Source organism: Triticum urartu, chromosome 4 (genome assembly GCF_003073215.2).
Source record: "Triticum urartu cultivar G1812 chromosome 4, Tu2.1, whole genome shotgun sequence".
NCBI classification, from domain to species: domain Eukaryota; kingdom Viridiplantae; phylum Streptophyta; class Magnoliopsida; order Poales; family Poaceae; genus Triticum; species Triticum urartu.
Window position 1 is genome coordinate 243,633,507 of NC_053025.1, and position 20,624 is coordinate 243,654,130.

The 20,624-nt window shown below is 42.2% G+C and overlaps 1 protein-coding gene across 1 annotated transcript; it reads right to left on the reverse strand.

The window, feature by feature from the left end:
• Window positions 1–345: 345 nt before the first annotated feature.
• Window positions 346–20,373, reverse strand: LOC125554710 (reticulon-like protein B16). Its single transcript, XM_048718170.1, has 7 exons — window positions 20,289–20,373; window positions 3,379–3,457; window positions 2,398–2,660; window positions 1,321–1,501; window positions 1,094–1,235; window positions 945–1,014; window positions 346–802 (listed from the first exon to the last, which is right to left on the reverse strand). The coding sequence occupies exons 1-7, from the start codon at window positions 20,371–20,373 to the stop codon at window positions 636–638; spliced, it is 987 nt and encodes a 328-aa protein (XP_048574127.1). The 3' UTR covers window positions 346–635.
• Window positions 20,374–20,624: the final 251 nt, after the last annotated feature.

The following is a 20,624-nucleotide window of genomic DNA, read 5'->3' on the forward strand; positions in this document are numbered from 1 at the left end:
TGAATGAACCTTTGAGAATGATCTCTATAATTATTTGTTGTTTTTTGTCAATGGTATAACTTAGTTTAACCCACTCTACTAAACATGAAAATTTTCATCCCTATAATGCAGGGCGAAAATGAGGTGGGCATCATTTGATTTTGAAGGAGGTGACTTCAGCAAGAAATGTCCCTCTATGGCAGAAACCAAGCGGGAGGGGAGGTTCCGATAGGAAAAGGGAAAATGCATCACGGGATGGGTTTTTTGTGTTGGACGGATGTTATAGAGATAACATGGTGGATAGCATGACAACAGTTAAATTTTTAAGAGGTTGCAGTTGCAGCTCATTTTGCTGCGAAAACCAACTCAATGGTCCATCTCAAAAGAGAAGGAAAAAAAACATAAGGGGTAACACGTAGATCACTCTATACAGAGGTGTTAAACGATATTGGTCGAGGTGCTGCGATCTTCTGCATGCCCTTTTGGCATTGATCTTATTGATCAACAGTACACTGAAATGGTACCTAAATCAAGCTTCGGTTTCCACTGATCTAGATTCCTACTTGATGCAACCTACGATGCAGAAATACAACAACCAAACAAACACAAACTATTTAACGAGCGTAAAAATGACAAGCATCAAACTTCGAGGCAGATCAATCATTTTTATCTCTGATGAAGCTTCTAGGTAGTCTGCTTATCACATTTTCGTCGACGATCTTGTAATGCCTTGAGATATTCCGGTGGACCATCCCAGCATACCTGTCCACGTGCTCTTGGTGTCTATGGTAAAGTACAGGTACTGTCACCAAAGCAATGGTTCCTGTCATCCATACACTGTAAAATTAGTAATGGAATCTCCACAAAGGACCAACAGATACATGATTATGCATGCCCGGTACAACATGCCCCTACATTTCTCTGCCTGTGTGGACTCAAAATGAGATGTTTACACCATAACATACCTATATAAGCAAGAGTTACAGAAGAGTAGAAATTGCCAATAACAGATAGCAACCACAGGACTGACACAACCTGTGAAGAATTTTCATTGGTCACTAATCATAATGATCTCATGTAACAACCAAAGAGAAACAATGGCATAATAGCTAACCTGGAAAAAGAGCCGGAAGTCTTTGCCAAGAGTAATGTCATGTGCAATCATTAGCATGTTGTTCACTTTAACACGGAATGAAGCCGCAGCATTATTAACCATCTCCTCTGACAGAACTAACTCAGGCAGTTGCCTAGGTTGCCTACAATAATTAACCGATAACAAATACATTGATAAACTTCTGTTGAAATATGTAAGAACACAAACTCATGGATAAGGTTCCTTACTTATTTAGCAACCCAGATATTTTGACCCATATGAGCTGTACAACTATCAAAATGAGCAGTACATCACAGCAGATAGTCAAGAACGATAGTTCGGACTTCTCGAACAACCACCATGCAATAGTAGCACCAAATATAACACCAACAGTAGCACGTTTACACTTCCATAAGATGATATCAGCAGCTGAAAGATAGGAAAAACATCTTAAATCAATGAGCAAGAGATACATAAGGCCAACTGTACGTGGAGGCATAAAAAGGGAAAAATCATACCGCTGGATATTACTTCAACCCCTTACCAGTGCAAAAGAGAAATATATAAAGGACAGTACTCTTGAAGTTAAGCTAGTCAATTAAGTGTACCAGAGATTCAGATTACAAACTATCAATTAAGTGTATCAGAAATTCAGATAATAAACATAAGAAACAGTCATCTGAGATATGTGTAGCAATTATTTAGCTACTGCTTTGCAGTATGACAGGTTAGTACTCCTAATGACTGGTCTCTCATTTGAGTATTGATACTAACACAACACGTTGCAGAAAAGAATTTAAAATAATAATAGTAATAATAATAATACCTAAGGTATAACTTCAGTATGTACAGGTGGCCAACATGCCATGTTTGCTTTGAGTTATGAATCACATGTATTTCAATGGTGATTGAGTTGATAAGCATCAGCTCGAATTCAGAGCAAAACTTAATGGCATGATCTCAATTACTACCTGTGTACACTCACATCCTAGCACGCGCTTTCTGAAACCACAGTACACAATCTGAACTACAGTCTACAGACCTACACCCAGCCTTGGCCACACTCACGCACGCTTCTTCTACTTACCCTACGAAATGAAAGCCAAAAGGTCAACCACCTTTACTCAACCCTGCCATTACTCCCGCAAATACACATGATCCAATCGAGAGAGACCATCGGAAAGCCCAGTGACAACCTGGCCATCCATCCGTCTCACAAATTCCAATTCGCGCTTGCAATCACACAGCTGTAGTGTAAGAGCGATTTACCCCGAACTCAGCAGGAAACAGGAGGAGATAACTGGGGGTAGAAGAGTAGTGGTTACCTTTGCCGCCGCCAACGATCTGGTGCACTGAGAGTCGATGACCGCCGCCCGCGGAGCTGCAGGGGTCGGCGGACCCCTCGATCCCGGCGTTCGCGGGCTCCGCCCCGCTGGCGCTGGTCTCCATGGCGAGCCCTTGCTTCGTGGCGGGATCGGAGAGGAGGCGAGGCGCTTTGGGGAAAGAAAATAGTCCGGAGACGGGGGAGAAGGAAAGGGGGAGGTAGTTTCTTCTTTTACTTTTTGATTGATGACAGGTGGGGCCGCCACTTCATTTTTCGACGGGGCGGCGGCGGTAGCGCCAGTTGTCCGATGGTTTTCTCTTAGCATTTCCAAGGCGGGTCCATAAATCTTCCGTGACCATCCAGATCTCGAAAGCCATCCAACATGGACATGTATGTATTCACGAACAGTTCAAATACGATTTCTTCCGTCAACTGAAAATAAAAGTGAGAAAGCTTTGCGGAAGTCCGGACCACTCCCAAGGCTGCTTCTGATCGCTCTGGCCCACCAAAAACCCATTACCCACCCCTCTCGCGCTTTCCTTTCGATGCACACGCCACATGCATGCCGGTCCAGAGCACGCGGAGGCCGTTGATGCCGCGATATGACCGGAGGGAGGGAGGCGGCGTTGACCGACGCGACCCCTCGGCAGCCGCCGTTTCAATGTGGACACAGGTTTTCGAGAAACCAACTCTGGCCGTTACGCCGCATTGAAGCGGTTGACCGGCTCTTCGCATGGCCTGGCCGCGGCTATTTTAAGCCGTGCTCCGGTGTCGTCCACATCGCATCCTCCTCCTCCCCTCCCAGCCCATCTCCCTCCACATCTCCGGCTGCGATGGGCAAGTCCTGGGCGTCGGCGCCGGCAGGCGGTTTCGGGGATCTTCATATCCTCCGGCAACGAGGAGGACCAGTAGCCGTCGCCGCAGTCCGTGCCGATGGTGCCAGGCAAGGTCTACGCCAGCACGGACGTGGAGTTCGAGGAACAGATGGAGCTGATGCTCCACCATCCACACCAACGGCCCGGCTTCGCCATCGGGTGTGACGCCCTCGATTTGACCATACACTAATCATACACGCAAATATGTATAATCAAGATCAATGACTCACGGAAAGATATCACAACACAACTCTAGACACAAAGTAAAATAATACAAGCTTTATATTACAAGTCAGGGGCCTCGAAGGCTCGAATACAAATGCGCGAAGGCACAAGAGTCAGCGGAAGCAATAATATCTGAGTACAGACATAAGTTAATCAAGTTTGACTTAAAAAGGCTAGCACAAAAGTAGCAACGATAAAAAAGGCAAGGCCTCCTGCCTGAGACCTCCTAACTACTCCTCGAAGCCGAACTCGGCGTAGAAACATCCTCGGAATCCTCTGGCTCCTGGACTCCATCATCTGTTTGCGACATCTGAGAAAAAATGAAAAAGGAGGAAAAGAGGGAGCAAAGCAACCGTGAGTACTCATCCAAAGTACTCGCAAGAAAGGATCTACACTACATATGCATTGGTATCGATGAAATGGATAGTATCTGTGGATTGGGCTGTAGAATGCCAGAATAAGAGAGGGATAGCTAGTCCTCTCGAAGACTACGCTTCTGGCAGTCTCCATCTTGAAGCATTTAGAAGAGAGTAGATGGTAAGTTCACCAAGTATCATCGTATAGCATAATCCTACCCGACGATACTCTTCTTGCCGCTCTGTGAGAGAGCGATCACCGGCTTGTATCTGACACTTGGAAGGGTGTGTTTTATTAATTATCCGGTTCTAGTTTTCATAAGGTCGAGGTACAACTCCGGGTTGTCTTTTTACCGAGGGACACGGCTATTGGAATAGATAAATTTCGCTGCAGGGGTGCACCACATTACCCAACACGCTCGATCCTTCTGGCTGGACACACTTTCCTAGGTCATGCCCGACCTCGGAAGATCAACACGTCGTAGCCGCACCTAGGCCTAACAGAGAGGTCAACATGCCGCTCTAGATCCTATGCGCGCAGGGGTTTGGGCCCATCGCCCGTTGCACACCTACACATTGCGTACGCAGCCGTTGAGCAGACCTAGTAACCTCCATTACAAAGGAAGTTGCATTACGCAGTCCAACCCGGCGCGCGCCGCTCAGTCGCCGACGTCTAGGAGGCTTCGGCTGATACCATGACGTCGAGTGCCCATAACTGTTCCCACGTAGTTGGTTAGTGCGTATAGGCCAATGGCCAGACTCAGATCAAATACCAAGATCTCGTTAAGCATGTTATTTTGAAGTAACCACGGATGCTGACCAGGACCAGGCCCACCTCTCTCCTAGGCGGTCTCAACCTGCTCTGTCGCTCCGCCACAAAGATCCACATAGACACTACTGCAGGATACTGCTAACGCGACACTACGATCAGAGACCCTTTGCCGAAACTGTGTGCGATGCAATAATCACTGGTACGCGTTGGTCCTAAACAAACGGCTTTTAACCCCTTTCCGCGACGACATTCGGAACCGTCGCCAAGTGAGTGTGGGTGATAGGGGGGTCCTTCCCACACGACCTAGAAACCGTTGGGGATATGCCCTCCTGGCACACACGCTCGGCAAAATGAGGTTGTGTGCGACCGACGAGCACTCAAATACAGAAATACGTACAGTAGTGCTAAAAAATACAATTATACATGCGAAATCATTTTCGATCGTAAGTACATCCCACATAGTCAGTCACCACTAAACGTTTCCGATCGTATATACATCCCACACAGTCACTACAAGGAAAACGATTGTGCAAGGTGGCGTAACGCAAACAGTTTTGAAGAGAATGTCGTGTGTGATTGTTCATTGATCCAACACAATTTATTCCTAGAAAGTATGTGCGTTGCCTGAGGTCACCACCCATGGTGGTTTCTCATTAACCGTTTGCAATAGGAAAACCCAATTAGCAAGCTAATTGGCCAATTAGCAGACTAATTGCCCTATTATTAATAATCCATTTACTAATCTAATTGACATTCATATTAAGCACATAATATATTCCATTTCCATATTAAGGAAGCAGGATTTCATAATTGAAATACATCGGAGTACAATGATACGTCTCCAACGTATCTACTTTTCTAAACACTTTTGCCCTTGTTTTGAACTCTAACTCGCATGATTTGAATGGAACTAACCCGGACTGACGCTGTTTTCAGTAGAATTGCCATGGTGTTATTTTTGTGCAGAAATAAAAGTTCTCGGAATGACCTAAAAATCAACAGAGAATATTTTTGGAATATATAAAAAATACAGGCGAAATAATAAAGGCTAGGGGGCCCACAACCTGTCCATGAGGGTGGGGGGCGCGCCTACCCCCTGGGCACACCCCCTGCCTCATGGGCCCTCTGGTGCTCCATCGACCTCAACTCCAACTCTATATATTCACGTTCGGGGAGAAAAAATCAGAGAGAAGGATTCATCGCGTTTTACGATACGGAGCCGCCGTCAAGCCCTAATCTCTCTAGGGAGGGCTGATCTGGAGTCCGTTCGGGGCTCCGAAGAGGGGAATCCGTCACCATCGTCATCATCAACCTTCCTCCATCACCAATTTCATGATGCTCACCGCCGTGCGTGAGTAATTTCATCGTAGGCTTGCTGGACGGTGATGGGTTGGATGAGATTTATCATGTAATCGAGTTAGTTTTGTTAGGGTTTGATCCTAGTATCCATTATGTTCTGAGATTGATGTTGTTATGACTTTGCTATGCTTAATGCTTGTCACTAGGGCCCGAGTGCCATGATTTCAGATCTGAACCTATTGTGTTTTCATGAATATATGTGAGTTCTTGATCCTATCTTGCAAGTCTATAGTCACCTATTATGTGTTATGATCTGTTAACCCCGAAGTGACAATAATCAGGATACTTACCGGTGATGACCGTAGTTTGAGGAGTTCACGTATTCACTAAGTGTCAATGCTTTGGTCCGGTACTCTATTAAAAGGAGGCCTTAATATCCCTTAGTTTCCAATAGGACTCCGCTGCCATGAGAGGGTAGGACAAAAGATGTCATGCAAGTTCTTTTCCATAAGCACGTATGACTATATTCGGAATACATGCCTACATTACATTGATGAAGTGGAGCTAGTTCTGTGTCACCCTATGTTATAACTGTTGCATGAGGAATCGCATCCGACATAATTATCTATCACTAATCCAATGTCTACGAGCTTTTCACATATTGATCTCTGCTTAGTTACTTTTCCGTTGCCACTGTTACGATTACTACAAAACTGCTACCATTACTTTTACCACCGTTACCGCTACTATCATATTACTTTTCTACTAAATACTTTGTTGTAGATATTAAGTTTTCCAGGTGTGGTTGAATTGACAACTCAGCTGCTAATACTTGAGAATTTTTTTTGGCTCCCTTGTGTCGAATCAATAAATTTGGGTTGAATACTCTACCCTTGAAAACTGTTGCGATCCCCTATACTTGTGGGTTATCAAGACTATTTTCTGGCGCCGTTGCCGGGGAGCATAGCTTTATTCTTTGAGTCACTTGGGATTTATATCTGTTGATCACTATGAAGAACTTGAAAGATAAAAGAACCAAGATTTTTCCCTCAACTACGAGGGGAGGTAAGGAACTGCCATCTAGCTCTGCACTTCTGCTTTGCATGATACTTATAATGAAACTACTTCTATGCTTGATAATACTGTGCCACTAGGTGAATTTCTTGATGAACAACTTGCTAGGGTTAGAGAGAATGAAATGATTGAAACTGATAATATTGATGAAAGTGATGATGAAGATTCTCCCCCTATATATGAATTGCCTGTTGTGCCTGAGGGCTATGTTATGGATGAAGAAACTGCTAGAGACTTCTTAGCTTGCAATGATAGATATGATCTTAAGAAATTATTAGCTAAGCTGAAAGAAAAATCCTTGAATGCTAGAATGAAATATGACCCTGCTTTTGCTACTTCACCTATTTGTATTTCCGATAAGGATTATGATTTCTCTGTCGATCCTGAGTTAATTACTTTGATTGAATCCGATCCTTTTTATGGCTATGAATCTGAAACTGTTGTGGCACATCTTACTAAATTGAATGATATAGCCACCATGTTCACTAATGATGAGAAAACTCGCTATTACTTTATCCTTAAGTTATTTCCGTTCTCATTAAAGGGTGATGCTAAAATATGGTTTAATTCTCTTGATCCTGGTTGTGTGCGTAGTCCCCAGGATATGATTTATTACTTCTCTGCTAAATATTTCCCCGCTCATAAGAAACAAGCTTCCTTAAGGGAAATATATAATTTTGTGCAAATTGAAGAAGAGAGTCTCCCACAAGCTTGGGGAGGCTTCTCCGATTACTTAATGCTTTGCCTGATCATCCTCTCAAGAAAAATGAAATACTTGATATCTTTTATAATTGACTAACTGATGCTTCTAGAGACCACCTGGATAGTTGTGCTAATTGTGTTTTCAGGGAAAGAACTTTTGATCAAGCTGAATTGCTATTGAATAATATGTTGAGTAATGAAAATGATTGGACACTTCCTGAACCAACTCCTAAGCCAACTCTGAAGAAAAGGGGTATTCTATTTCTCAGTCCTGAAGATATGCAAGCGATAAAGAAATCTATAAAAGAAAAAGGTATTAAAGCTGAAGATGTTAAGAATTTACCACCTATTGAAGAAATACATGGTCTTGATAACCCGACACAGGTAGTAAAGGTAAATTCTCTCTATAGATTTGATAAGGGTGAAATCCCATCTACTAAGTTTGCTACCCAATGCTTGGATGAGTTTGATAATTTTATGGTTAAACAAGAAGACTTCAATGCTTATGTTGGTAGACAATTGAAACATAATGCTTATATGATTGAACACTTGAGTGATTATATGTCTAGAGTTAAAGGTGAACTTAAACTTATTAGTAAACATGCTTCTATGGTTACGACTCAAGTAGAACAAGTACTTAAAGCTCAGAATGATTTGCTCAATGAATTAAATAATAAGAAAAATGATAATGCCGTTAGAGTTATGACTAGAGGGGGTAAAATGACTCATGAACCTTTGTATCCTGAGGGCCACCCTAAGAGAATTGAGCAAGATTCTCGGAGAGCTAATGTTGATGCACCTAGTTCTTCTAAGAAGAAGAAAAAGAAAATGATAGAACTTTGCATGCTTCTAGTGAACGTGTTGTTGACACACCTGAGAATCCCAATGATATTTATATTTCTGAGGCTAAAACACAATCTGGCAATGAACATGAACCTAGTGATAATGTTAATGATGATGTTCATGTTGATGCTCAACCTAGCAATGATAATGATGTAGAGATTGAACCTACTGCTGATCTTGATAACCCACAATCAAAGAATCAACGTTATGAATAAGTTGACACCTACTGAAATATCTTTGCAAATGGCTAATAAATCAACTGCTATACCTATTGGTATTTGTGAGGATGTGCCTGTTGTGGTTGCAAACGTTACTATTTTAACGGACTTTGTTATTCTTGATATTCCTGAGTATGATAGTATGTCGATTATCCTTGCTAGACCCTTTTTGAATACTGCAGGGGCTGTTATTGATTGCAATAAAGGAAATGTCACTTTTCATGTTAATGGTAATGAGCATACGGTACATTTTCCGAGGAAACAACCTCAAGTCCACAGTATCAATTCTATTGAAAAAGTTTCAACGATTATTATTGGAGGTTTTGAATTTCCTCTTCCTACTGTCAAGAAGAAATATGATATTCTTATTGTTGGGGATGTGCATATCCCAGTTGAGGTAACCTAGTGTTATTCAAAATTTCTCCGGTTTCATGCGATTCGGAATGAGTTTGCTAACAAGACTTGATCAACCTTGTTAGTGGATTCTTTTTGATGAGCATGAGATGGATGAAGTTAGAAAGCACAACTCTCTGTACCCTCCTTTTACTTTCTGTTATTTAGATTAAATAAAGTAAAAATAGTATTTTTTGTCTGTTTTCTGAATTATCCTTGCAATAAAAAATACCCCGAAAATAAAAGTTCTCCAAATGTCCCGAAAATGAAATATGATTTTTTCTAGAATATTTAAGAATTATTGGCACTGAGAACACACCAGGGGGCCTCACCATGTGCCCACGAGGGTGGAGGGCGCGCCCTACCCCCCTGGGCACGCCCCCTGCCTCGTGGACCCCATGTGGGCCCCCTCCACTTATTCTTGCACCCACACACTTCGTCTTCCTCCAGAAAAATCATCCACCAGCTCAAACCCGAGTTCTAGCTCATCTTGCTGCCTTTTTCGATCTCCTTGCTCAAAGCTCCATTCACAAAACTGCTTTGGGGGATTGTTCTTCGGTATGTGACTCCTCCAATGGTCCAAATAGTTTTTGTTTTAATTCTTTATTTATTGCAAATTTTTGTTGCTTAGGTGACCCTGTTCTTGAGCTTGCATGTCAAATTTATATGGTTCCAAGTAGTTTTAATGCATGATATGACCTCTAGGCACTTGTAGGAGTAGTTGCTACCAATTTTGTTGAGTTTGGTTCACTTTTATTTTGAGTCACTAAAAACTTCAGAAATTTTCAGAAAAAGATGAAGAGATTTTTGAGGGGCTCTTTGAGCTGAAGCTCAAAGGATAAGCAAAGTGAAGAGAATAAGAAGCCCAAATATAATCTCCCTCGTATTGCGGTGGTTCGGCCGTGTGAATGGCCTTGTGATGGGTTCTTGAGAGAAGCCGGGATTTATGAAGATTTTTATTATTTGGCTGAAAATGCAAGCCTCACCAACTTCCTCCATGACCAGCTCGAATAGTATCTCCTACTCATTAATAGTTTTGTCCAAAATTTTCATTTCCATGCTAGGAGGTCGCCACCTTCTATGGATTTTTATTTTATGATGAGTATAAGGAAATGTCACTTTATGACTTTTGTGGGGTTTGCAAGTTGCCCTTTGAGGGCAGCATAGAGGAACCACATCGTAATGATGTGGAAGGGTTTATTGATATGATCGCTGTAGGGGGGACGAGGAAGGTTTCCGATGCAAGAATTACTAGGATACATTATCCTGTTCTATGTTACTTTGCAATATTTGCTAGTAGATGCTTAATTGTCGTGGGAACTGTGGAAACCTTAGTGCCCCTGATATTGTTATTTTGCGCCATGCTTTTGTTTCGTGATACCACTTTTAGTTTAGGCGCTATTATCGCTAAGCGGTTAAATCTGAACCATACGAAGGGTCCCATCTTTGGAGGCATCTTTGCTTCGCGCCTTGCTGCACACTTTAACATACCTATTAGGCATTATGAGAAAGAGGAAAAGTTGCTGCCTCCTATTTTTCTAGATTACAAAAGTATGGTAGCACATGATTTTATTGTTAAGAATAAGAAGAAGATGCTTAACAATAGACTGATATTTGATAAAAAATACTTTGAGACTATTACCTTGCCTGCTCCCTCTTTGTTCAAGATATTTTCAGGAACGTACCTTGTTTTGCCGGAGGCCGTTCATGCATACCGGAGCCTGGCATCAGCTCCAGAGCCTGAGCTGGAGCCACTACTTGATCCTCACCGTCAATCTGTTTATCAGTGGGATCCGGAGAAGATCTCTAACCAATGGCACCCTGAGGATCCTCCTCAGTACACCGGAGAGGGCAGCTTTGATCCGTGGCCATAGACCAACTTAGGCCAAAAGCCTAAGCTTGGGGGAGTACGCATTTCTCATCGACATTGCATTCATGTTCACACACTCATGCCAGTTATCGGTGCTCATACCTTTTCATTGTATCATCCATGCTAGTTTAATTTCTTTTTAAGCTTTCTTCTTGTGTGTTTGAAAAACCTTAAGAAAACCAAAAAAAAATTAGTTGTAGCTTTTAGCTAGTTTACTTTCCATGCGTGTAGTAGTATTAAAAAGAAAACCCAAAAGGATTTCTCGTTCTTCTTTTGCTTGTTGGGAGCTTTCCCATGTAAATAGTTTTGTTTCTTTTCTTTTCTTTGGGGGTCGAGAGGAGAAGACCTTGATAAAAATGTTGAGTGGCTCTCATATGCATTGTTGTTGACCTAACAAAGAGCCCATATTACCTTGTCTTCTCCCTTGAATTGAATGCTTGCAGACTCCAGCTTAGTCCAATGCACGTGCACTATTATTATTATCCACACTATTCGGTTGTGCAAGTGAAAGGCAATAATGACGGTATATGATGGACTGATTGAGATGAGAGAAGCTGGTATGAACTCGACCTCTCTTGTTCTTGTAAATATGATTAGTTCATCGTTTCTGATTCAGCCTATTATGAATGAAACATGTTTGAAATGACAATTATAGATTATAGTTGCTCATGCCATGCTTAATTTGCTAGGAGTTTACAATGGTTTACCTTGCGTGCAAATATGCTATTAAAATGGTTGTGATGTGGTATGATAGGGTGGTATCCTCCTTTGAACCATTCGAGTGGCTTGACTTGGCACATGTTCACGCATGTAGTTGAAACAAAATCAACATAGCCTCCACGATATTTATGTTCATGGTGAATTATATCCTACTCATGTTTGCATTCAGTGTTGATTAATTTTAATGGATGTTCATGACTGTTGTCGCTCTCTAACCGGTCGCTTCCCAGTCTCTTTCTAGCCTTCACTTGTACTAAGCAGGAATACTGCTTGTGCATCCAACTCCATAAACCCCAAAAGTTATTCCATATGAGTCCACCATACCTTCCTATATGCGGTATCTACCCGCCGTTCCAAGTAAATTTGTATGTGCCAAACTCTAAACCTTCAAATGAAATTCTATTATGTATGCTCGAATAGCTCATGTATCAACTAGGGCTGTCTATATCTTCCATACTAGGCAGGTTATTCTCAAGAGGAGTGGACTCCGCTCCTCACTCACAAGAAAATGGCTGGTCACCAGGATGCCCAGTCCCATGCTCAAATCAAATCAAAATAATTGCAAATAAAACTCCCCCAGGATTGTTGTTAGTTGGAGGCACCCGTTGTTTCGGGCAAGCCATGGATTGATGCTTGTTGGTGGTGGGGGAGTATAAACTTTACCATTCTGCTTGAGAACCGCCTAAAATGTGTGTAGCATGGAAGATAGCGAGATCTCTCGGTTGTTATGTTGACAATGAAAGTATACTGCTCAAAATATTATTCATCTCTTTCAAAATCGAGCTCTGGCACCTCTACAAATCCCTGCTTCCCTCTGCGAAGGGCCTATCTATTTACTTTTATGTTGAGTCATCATCCTCTTATTAAAAAGCACCACTTGGGGAGCACCGCTATCATTTGCATGCATTATTATTAGTTTATATTGAGTATGACTGTGACTGGATCTCTTTTACCATGAATTACAATTTCCAGTCAGCCCTTGATCTTCAGAGGTGCTCTGCATTTATGTTTTGCGGTCTCAGAAAGGGCTAGCGAGATACCATCTTGTAATATCATATTATGATTGTTTTGAGAAAGTGTTGTCATCCGAGATTTATTGTTATTGCTCGCTAGTTGATTATGTCATTGATATGAGTAAACATGAGACCTAAATGTTATTGTGAATATGGTTAGTTCATAGTCTTTGCTGAAAACTTGAATGCTGGCTTTACATATTTACAACAACAAGAGCAAACATAGTTTGTAAAAGTTTTTCCTTATCACTTTTAGTTTGTCAACTGAATTGCTTGAGGACAAGCAAAGGTTTAAGCTTTGGGGAGTTGATACGTCTCCAACGTATCTACTTTTCCAAACACTTTTGCCCTTGTTTTGGACTCTAACTTGCATGATTTGAATGGAACTAACCCGGACTGACGTTGTTTTCGGCAGAATTGCCATGGTGTTATTTTTATGCAGAAATAAAAGTTCTCGGAATGACCTAAAAATCAACGAAGAATATTTTTGGAATATATAAAAATACTGGCAAAAGAATCAAGGCCAGGGGGCCAACACCCTGTCCACGAGGGTGGGGGGCACGCCTACCCCCTAGGCGCGCCCCCTGCCTCGTGGCCCCCCTGGTGCTCCACCGACCTCAACTGCAACTCTATATATTCACGTATAGGGAGAAAAAAATTAGAGAGAAGGATTCATCGCGTTTTACGATACAGAGCCGCTGCCAAGCCCTAATCTCTCTTGGGAGGGCTGATTTGGAGTCCGTTTGGGGCTCCGGAGAGGGGAATCCGTCGCCATCGTCATCATCAACCTTCCTCCACCACCAATTTCATGATGCTCACCGCCGTGCATGAGTAATTCCATCGTAGGCTTGCTGGACGGTGATGGGTTGGATGATATTTATCATGTAATCGAGTTAGTTTTGTTAGGGTTTGATCCCTAGTATCCATTGTGTTCTGAGATTGATGTTGCTATGACTTTGCTATGCTTAATGCTTGTCACTAGGACCCGAGTGGCATGATTTCAGATCTGAACCTATTATGTTTTCATGAATATATGTGAGTTCTTGATCCTATCTTGCAAGTCCATAGTCACCTATTATGTGTTATGATCCGTTAACCCCGAAGTGGCAATAATCGAGATACTTACCGGTGATGACCGTAGTTTGAGGAGCTCATGTATTCACTAAGTGTTAATGCTTTGGTCCGGTACTCTATTAAAAGGAGGCCTTAATATCCCTTAGTTTCCAATAGGACCCCGCTGCCACGGGAGGGTAGGACAAAAGATGTCATGCAAGTTCTTTTCCATAAGCATGTATGACTATATTCAGAATACATGCCTACATTACATTGATGAAGTGGAGCTAGTTCTGTGTCACCCTATGTTATAACTGTTGCATGAGGAATCGCATCCGACATAATTATCCATCACTGATCCAATGCCTACGAGCTTTTCACATATTGATCTTTGCTTAGTTACTTTCCCGTTGCCACTCTTACAATCACTACAAAACTGCTACTGTTACTTTTGCCACCGTTACCGCTACTATCATATTACTTTGCTACTAAATACTTTGCTACATATATTAAGTTTTCGAGGTGTGGTTGAATTGACAACTCAGCTGCTAATACTTGAGAATATTCTTTGGCTCCCCTTGTGTCGAATCAATAAATTTGGGTTGAATACTCTACCCTCGAAAACTGTTGCGATCCCCTATACTTGTGGGTTATCATACAACATGATATAGCTTCAGCACTCAGCTACCCGATTACACAACTGCACCAGCAGCAAGTTTCACATGCAATATCTAGAACCTTTCAAAATTAGCATCATAAACGGTACATAGAGAGATGCATCTCATCTGGAAAACTGCTGAAGAGGAAGGCGAATATTGAGCCTTCATTCATGTTGATGGTCTTTGCAACTTTAGGTCAGTGCATGTGGATGATTGACCGTCCATCCTTCGAACTCTTCAGGAACACTTCAATATTGAACCCTGGGTGTTGTATGAAAAGTTTCCTCGCCTCCTGACAACAGAGGTGGTTTGAGAGGTAATCATCAGTGAAGCCTGAAAACAAGGATGTGCATAAATATCTTCTCTATATTGGAAATGGGGCAAAGGAATACAAAAAGGCAAGGTATAGTAGTTAGTACCATCTTGTAAACCTCACTGCTTCCCATTGTTTCCCTGCAACACATATAAGGTAGTTAGTAATCAGGTTAAGTAAGGGTTGCATGCTATGAGTAAAATATGTTGATGATAAATAAGCACATTGCAAATTCATCAGATTAATTCAAGCCACATGGAAAACCCATTTAGCCAAACCAAGCATGATTAAGAACTAGGAAATATAGCACTTGTATATGTTTCTCATGTATTAAGTGCAGCCCAATTCGATTTATTCATCACATGGTATACAATAACAGAATGCAGCCACAACAATTGAACATCGCACTGCAGAATTGAACCAAGTAGTTAACTAAACACCACAACAAATGAACCAAACGTTAACTAAGCACCACATTGCACAATATAACATACTCCTAATAGAAGATCAGATAGTTAACCAAACCAAGCATGCTTAACAACTTGGAAATATAGCAATTGTATTTGTTTCTCATGTATTTAGTACAACCAAATTCGATTTATTCCTCACATGGTATTCAATAACAGAATGCAACCACAACAATTGAACATCGCATTGCAGAATTGAACCAAGAAGTTAACTAAACACCACAACAAATGAACTAAACGTTAACTGAGCACCACATTGCACAATATAACATACTCCTAATTGAAGATCAGACAGTTAACCAAACCAAGCATGCTTAACAACTTGGAAATATAGCAATTGTATTTGTTTCTCATGTATTTAGTAGAGCTAAATTTGATTTATTCCTCACATGGTATACAATAACAGAATTCAGCCACAACAATTGAACATCGCATTCCAGAATTGAACCAAGCAGTTAACTAAATACCACAACAAGTGAACCAAGCCACAACAAATGAACCAAGCAGTTAACTAAACACCAATTGAACAATATAACATACTTCTAACAGAAGATCAGACAGTTAACCAAACCAAGCATGCTTAACAACTTGGAAATATTGCACCCTGAAGAATTGAACATCACATTTGCAGAATTGAACCAAACAGTTAATTGAACACCACATTGCACGACATATCAAACATATACACTATAGCAGAAGATTGCATGGTAAAAGTAGATAGCACAATTCACTAGAATTTGTTAAGGAAAGGAAGTAGCTAGCAAACTGAACATGGGTCCTTATAGTGAGCTAACAAGGCAAGCTACTCCTCATTGCTGGAGATATCGATGATGATTGGCTCCTTGGACACGGAAGAGGGCGAGGCCTCCGCATCGTGGGTGCCCTTGTTGTACTGGTGAGTTGCCTGAGCCGTTCCGGGCACCAACCTGCTGGCTCTCGAGATGAGGTAAGCACGTGCACGCTGAGAAAACACCTCGTAGTCTTCGTCGAAGGCACCGACGGTGCCTCGAGAAAATGCCATGAACTGTCGTTTAAAGCAGCCAACCACGTCATGGCGTCGGCACGCGAGGAGTCAATGGTGGCCTCGACAGCGAGGTGCTCCTCCAAGATCTGGGGGTCGGCACGAATGGCAACCATAGCGACCTCATCTGCGCGTGCGGTCGCGATTTGCTTCTTCGCTGCCAAATGCTCCTTGAGGTCCTGGCTATACTGCATGCACCATGGCTTAGGCCGACGCTTATTTGGTGGAGGGGTCAGTGATTTGGGTGGAAGGTGTCGCGCTCGCGCGGGCGGTCGGGGCATGTGGGATGTGGAAGGAGGAGGAGGATGGGGGTCGGGTGTGGATTACCTGCCTGGATAGGTGAGGCCGAGCAGCGTGAAGGAGGGTCGCCGGTGAGGAGGCGGCGACGCTGCAAGTAAGGAGTGAAGGTTTCAACTTGGAAAGGAAGGCGGAAACAGGGGACATGTGGCTTTTGGTAAGGGGGAGGCGGCGGGGAGGTAGATATTCCCACGGAAGCCGAAAATTTGGAATCGCTTCAGCCAAAAAACTGGCGTGCAAAGTGTCATCAGACACGGTCCCTTATTTATACACGGTGTGAAGATATTTTCTACTGCATCTCACATGGTTGGTTATAATAAACTGTGTGGGATCTACTTGATTTTTGGTCTTGATTTTAATTACATAATGGGGTCACAGCGAACATGGACGGTGTTTCAATTGCTAGAACTTTTATCTGCAGTGAACATGCAACTATAGGTGCGTCGGCAAATTTTTTGGAATTATTCAAGGTTCGTTTGGACGTTTTTATGCATTAAGTGAGTTTTCAATGCATTTATGTGCATAATTCAAATTTGAATTACATGCACATGCTCCAGTGCATATAAATTGGTTGCAAAATCAAATCTTTGTCCTTGGGTGCATGCTTAGGTGCCATGCAAGAAATGGGAATGAATGTCAAACACCCTGCCACCGTCACTCAGCCGCAAACATTGAGATGCCTGGTTTTTAAATTCTAGTAAATCCAAAACTCATCTGAAATTCATGAAAATTGGCATGCTATCATGGAGCGGCATCAACATGACGTGGTCAAAATTTTGTCCCATTTGGGGCAGGTTTGGGTATATGCTTCTCACAAACCGGAGTTTCTCACAACAAGCATAATGATTTTCGGTAGGGAACGCCCCACCTTTGGGGACGTAACAATATCCATTGCCTCTTATTGCTTTCAATTTTTTTTCTCATGCCAACATAGAACAACAGGAGTGTTGTGTGAATTTTTGTGATTTTTCGGGGTTCGTTTAGACATTAATGAATTATCTGAGTTTTCAATGCATTTATGTGCATAATTCAAATTTGAACTACATGCACATGCTCCAGTGCATATAAATTGGTTGAAAAATCAAATCTGTGTCCTTGGGCGCATGCTTAGGTCCCATGCAAGAAATCGAAATGAATTTCAAACACCAGGGCACCGTTGAATGCCGGCAAAACTTTGAGATGCCTGGTTTTTAAATTCTAGTAAATCCAAAACTCGTCTGAAATTCATGAAACTTGGCATGCTATCATGGAGCGGCACCAACATGCCGTGGTAAAAAATTTGTCCCATTTGGGGCAGGTTTGGGTATATGCTTCTCACACACCGGAGCTTCTCACAACAAGCATGATGGTTTTCGGTAGGGAATGCCCCACCTTTGGGGACGAAACAATATCCATTGCCTCTTATTGCTTTCAAATTTTTTTCTCGCGTCAACATAGAACAACAGGAGTATCGTGTGAATTTTTGTGATTTTTCAGGCTTTGTTTGGACATTTTTATGCATTATCTGAGTTTTCAATGCATTTATGTGCATAATTCAAATTTGAACTACATGTGCATGCTCCAGTGCATATAAATTGGTTGAAAAATCAAATATGCGTCCTTGGGTGCATGCTTAGGTCCCATGCAAGAAATGGGAATGAATTTCAAACACCAGGGCACCGTTGATTGCTGGCAAAACATTGAAATGCCTAGTTTTTAAATTCTAGTAAATCCAAAACTCGTCTGAAATTCATGAAACTTGGCATGCCATCATGGAGCGGCATCAACATGTTGTGGTAAATTTTTTGTCCCATTTGGGGTAGGTTTGGGTATATGCTTCTCACAAACCGGAGCTTCTCACAACAAGCATGATGGTTTTCGGTAGGGAACGCCCCACCTTTGGGGAAGAAAGGATATCCATTGCCTCTTATTTCTTTCCATTTTTTTCTCGTGTCAACATAGAACAACAGGAGTGTTGTGTGAATTTTTGTGATTTTTCGGGGTTCGTTTGGACATTTTTATGCATTATCTGAGTTTTCAATGTATTTATGTGCATAATTCAAATTTGAACTACATGCGCATGCTCCAGTGCATATAAATTGGTTGAAAAAACAAATTTGTGTCCTTGGCTGCATGCTTATGTTCCATGCAAGAAATGGGAATGAATTTCAAACACCCTGCCACCGTTGATTGCCGGCAAAACATTGAGATGCCTGGTTTTTAAATTCTAGTAAATCCAAAACTTGTCTGAAATTTATGAAACTTGGCATGCTATCATGGAGCGGCATCAACATGTCGTGGTACAAATTTTGTCCCATTTGGGGCAGGTTTGGGTATATGCTTCTCACAAACCGGAGCTTCTCACAACAAGCATGATGGTTTTCGGTAGGGAATGCCCCACCTTTGGGGACGAAACGATATCCATGACCTCTTATTTCTTTCAAATTTGTTTCTCGTGTCAACATAGAACAACAGGAGTGTTGCGTGAATTTTTGTGATTTTTCAGGGTTCGTTTGGACATTTTTATGAATTATTTGAGTTTTCAATGCATTTATGTGCATAATTCAAATTTGAACTACATGCGCATGCATCAGTGCATATAAATTGGTTGAAAAATCAAATCTGTGTCCTTGGGTGCATGCTTAGGTCCCATGCAAGAAATGTGAATGAATTTCAAACACCAGGGCACCGTTTATTGCCAGCAAAACATTGAGATGCCTGGTTTTTAAATTCTAGTAAATCCAAAACTCGCCTAAAATTCATGAAACTTGGCATGCTATCATGGAGTGACATCAACCTGCCATGGTAAAATTGTGTCCCATTTGGGGCAGGTTTGGGTACATGCCTCTCACAAACCGGAGCTTCTCACAACAAGCATGATCGTTTTCGGTAGGGAACGCCCCACCTTTGGGGACGAAACTATATCCATTGCCTATTATTGCTTTCAATTTTTTTCTCGTGTCAACATAGAACAACAGGAGTGTTGTGTGAACTTTTGTGATTTTTCGGGGTTCGTTTGGACATTTTAATGCATTATCTGAGTTTTCAATGCATTTATGTGCATAATTCAAATTTGAACTACATGTGCATGCTCCAGTGCATATAAATTGGTTGAAAAATCAAATATATGTCCTTGGGTGCATGCAAGAAATGGGAATGAATTTCAAACACCAGGGCACCGTTGATTGCCGGCAAAACGTTGAGATACTTTGTTTTTAAATTCTAGTAAATCTAAAACACGTTTGAAATTCATGAAACTTGGCATGCTATCATGGAAGGGCACCCGACATGTTGTGGTATTTTCGTGTCCATTTTGAGAGAAGGTTCACTCGAATAATGACAGCCAACAAAGGCATTTTGAAAAAAATAGCCGCCACTTCAATATGTCAAATGTTTGTATAATTCAAACCGTGTGCGTTCGGTTAACCATTCATGTGACGCCATGTGTCTTGGTTTTAATGGCTATAGGAGGTGCCGTGTGGACAGCTGCTTGACTGAACGGGAGGCGTGCGAGCGCAGTCCGGTGCGCAGGCTCACTGGGAAGCGTACAAGCTGTTCAACCCAAGATCTGTGCATCTCTTCAACGCAAATGGTTCAGATTACAGTATGCAAATTAAAGCCAGACTTCGACGCTAAGCCAAGAGACACTGCGATTTGTCAAAATATGCAGCTAAAAATTAATAGTTCTCACCGGGATTAAGCATAGATTTCATTCATACTAGATATTAAGAAGTCGTTCTCACCGGGAAGCGAGACAGCCTTGGACCGCTGCCTGCCTCGCTCCCACTGATCTATATTAATGGCGCCGCCGAGCGGCCGCACCCCCATCCTCGCCACACACACAATTCCTCTCTCTCTCTCGGCCCGCATCCTCGATGCCGCTCTGAGTCCTCAAAGCCATTAGTGTACGACGATGCCACCGAAGCGCCCCATCGGAGGGAGTGGCGACGCTGGGGCCGCTGAAGCACCGAAGCATGACATGAATATGGAGACAGAGGTTTCCGTCCCCGCCGACGAGGTGGAGAATGAGGCTGCCAACAAGCGGAGGTAGGTCGAGAAAGAACCGCAAGCGACTCCAG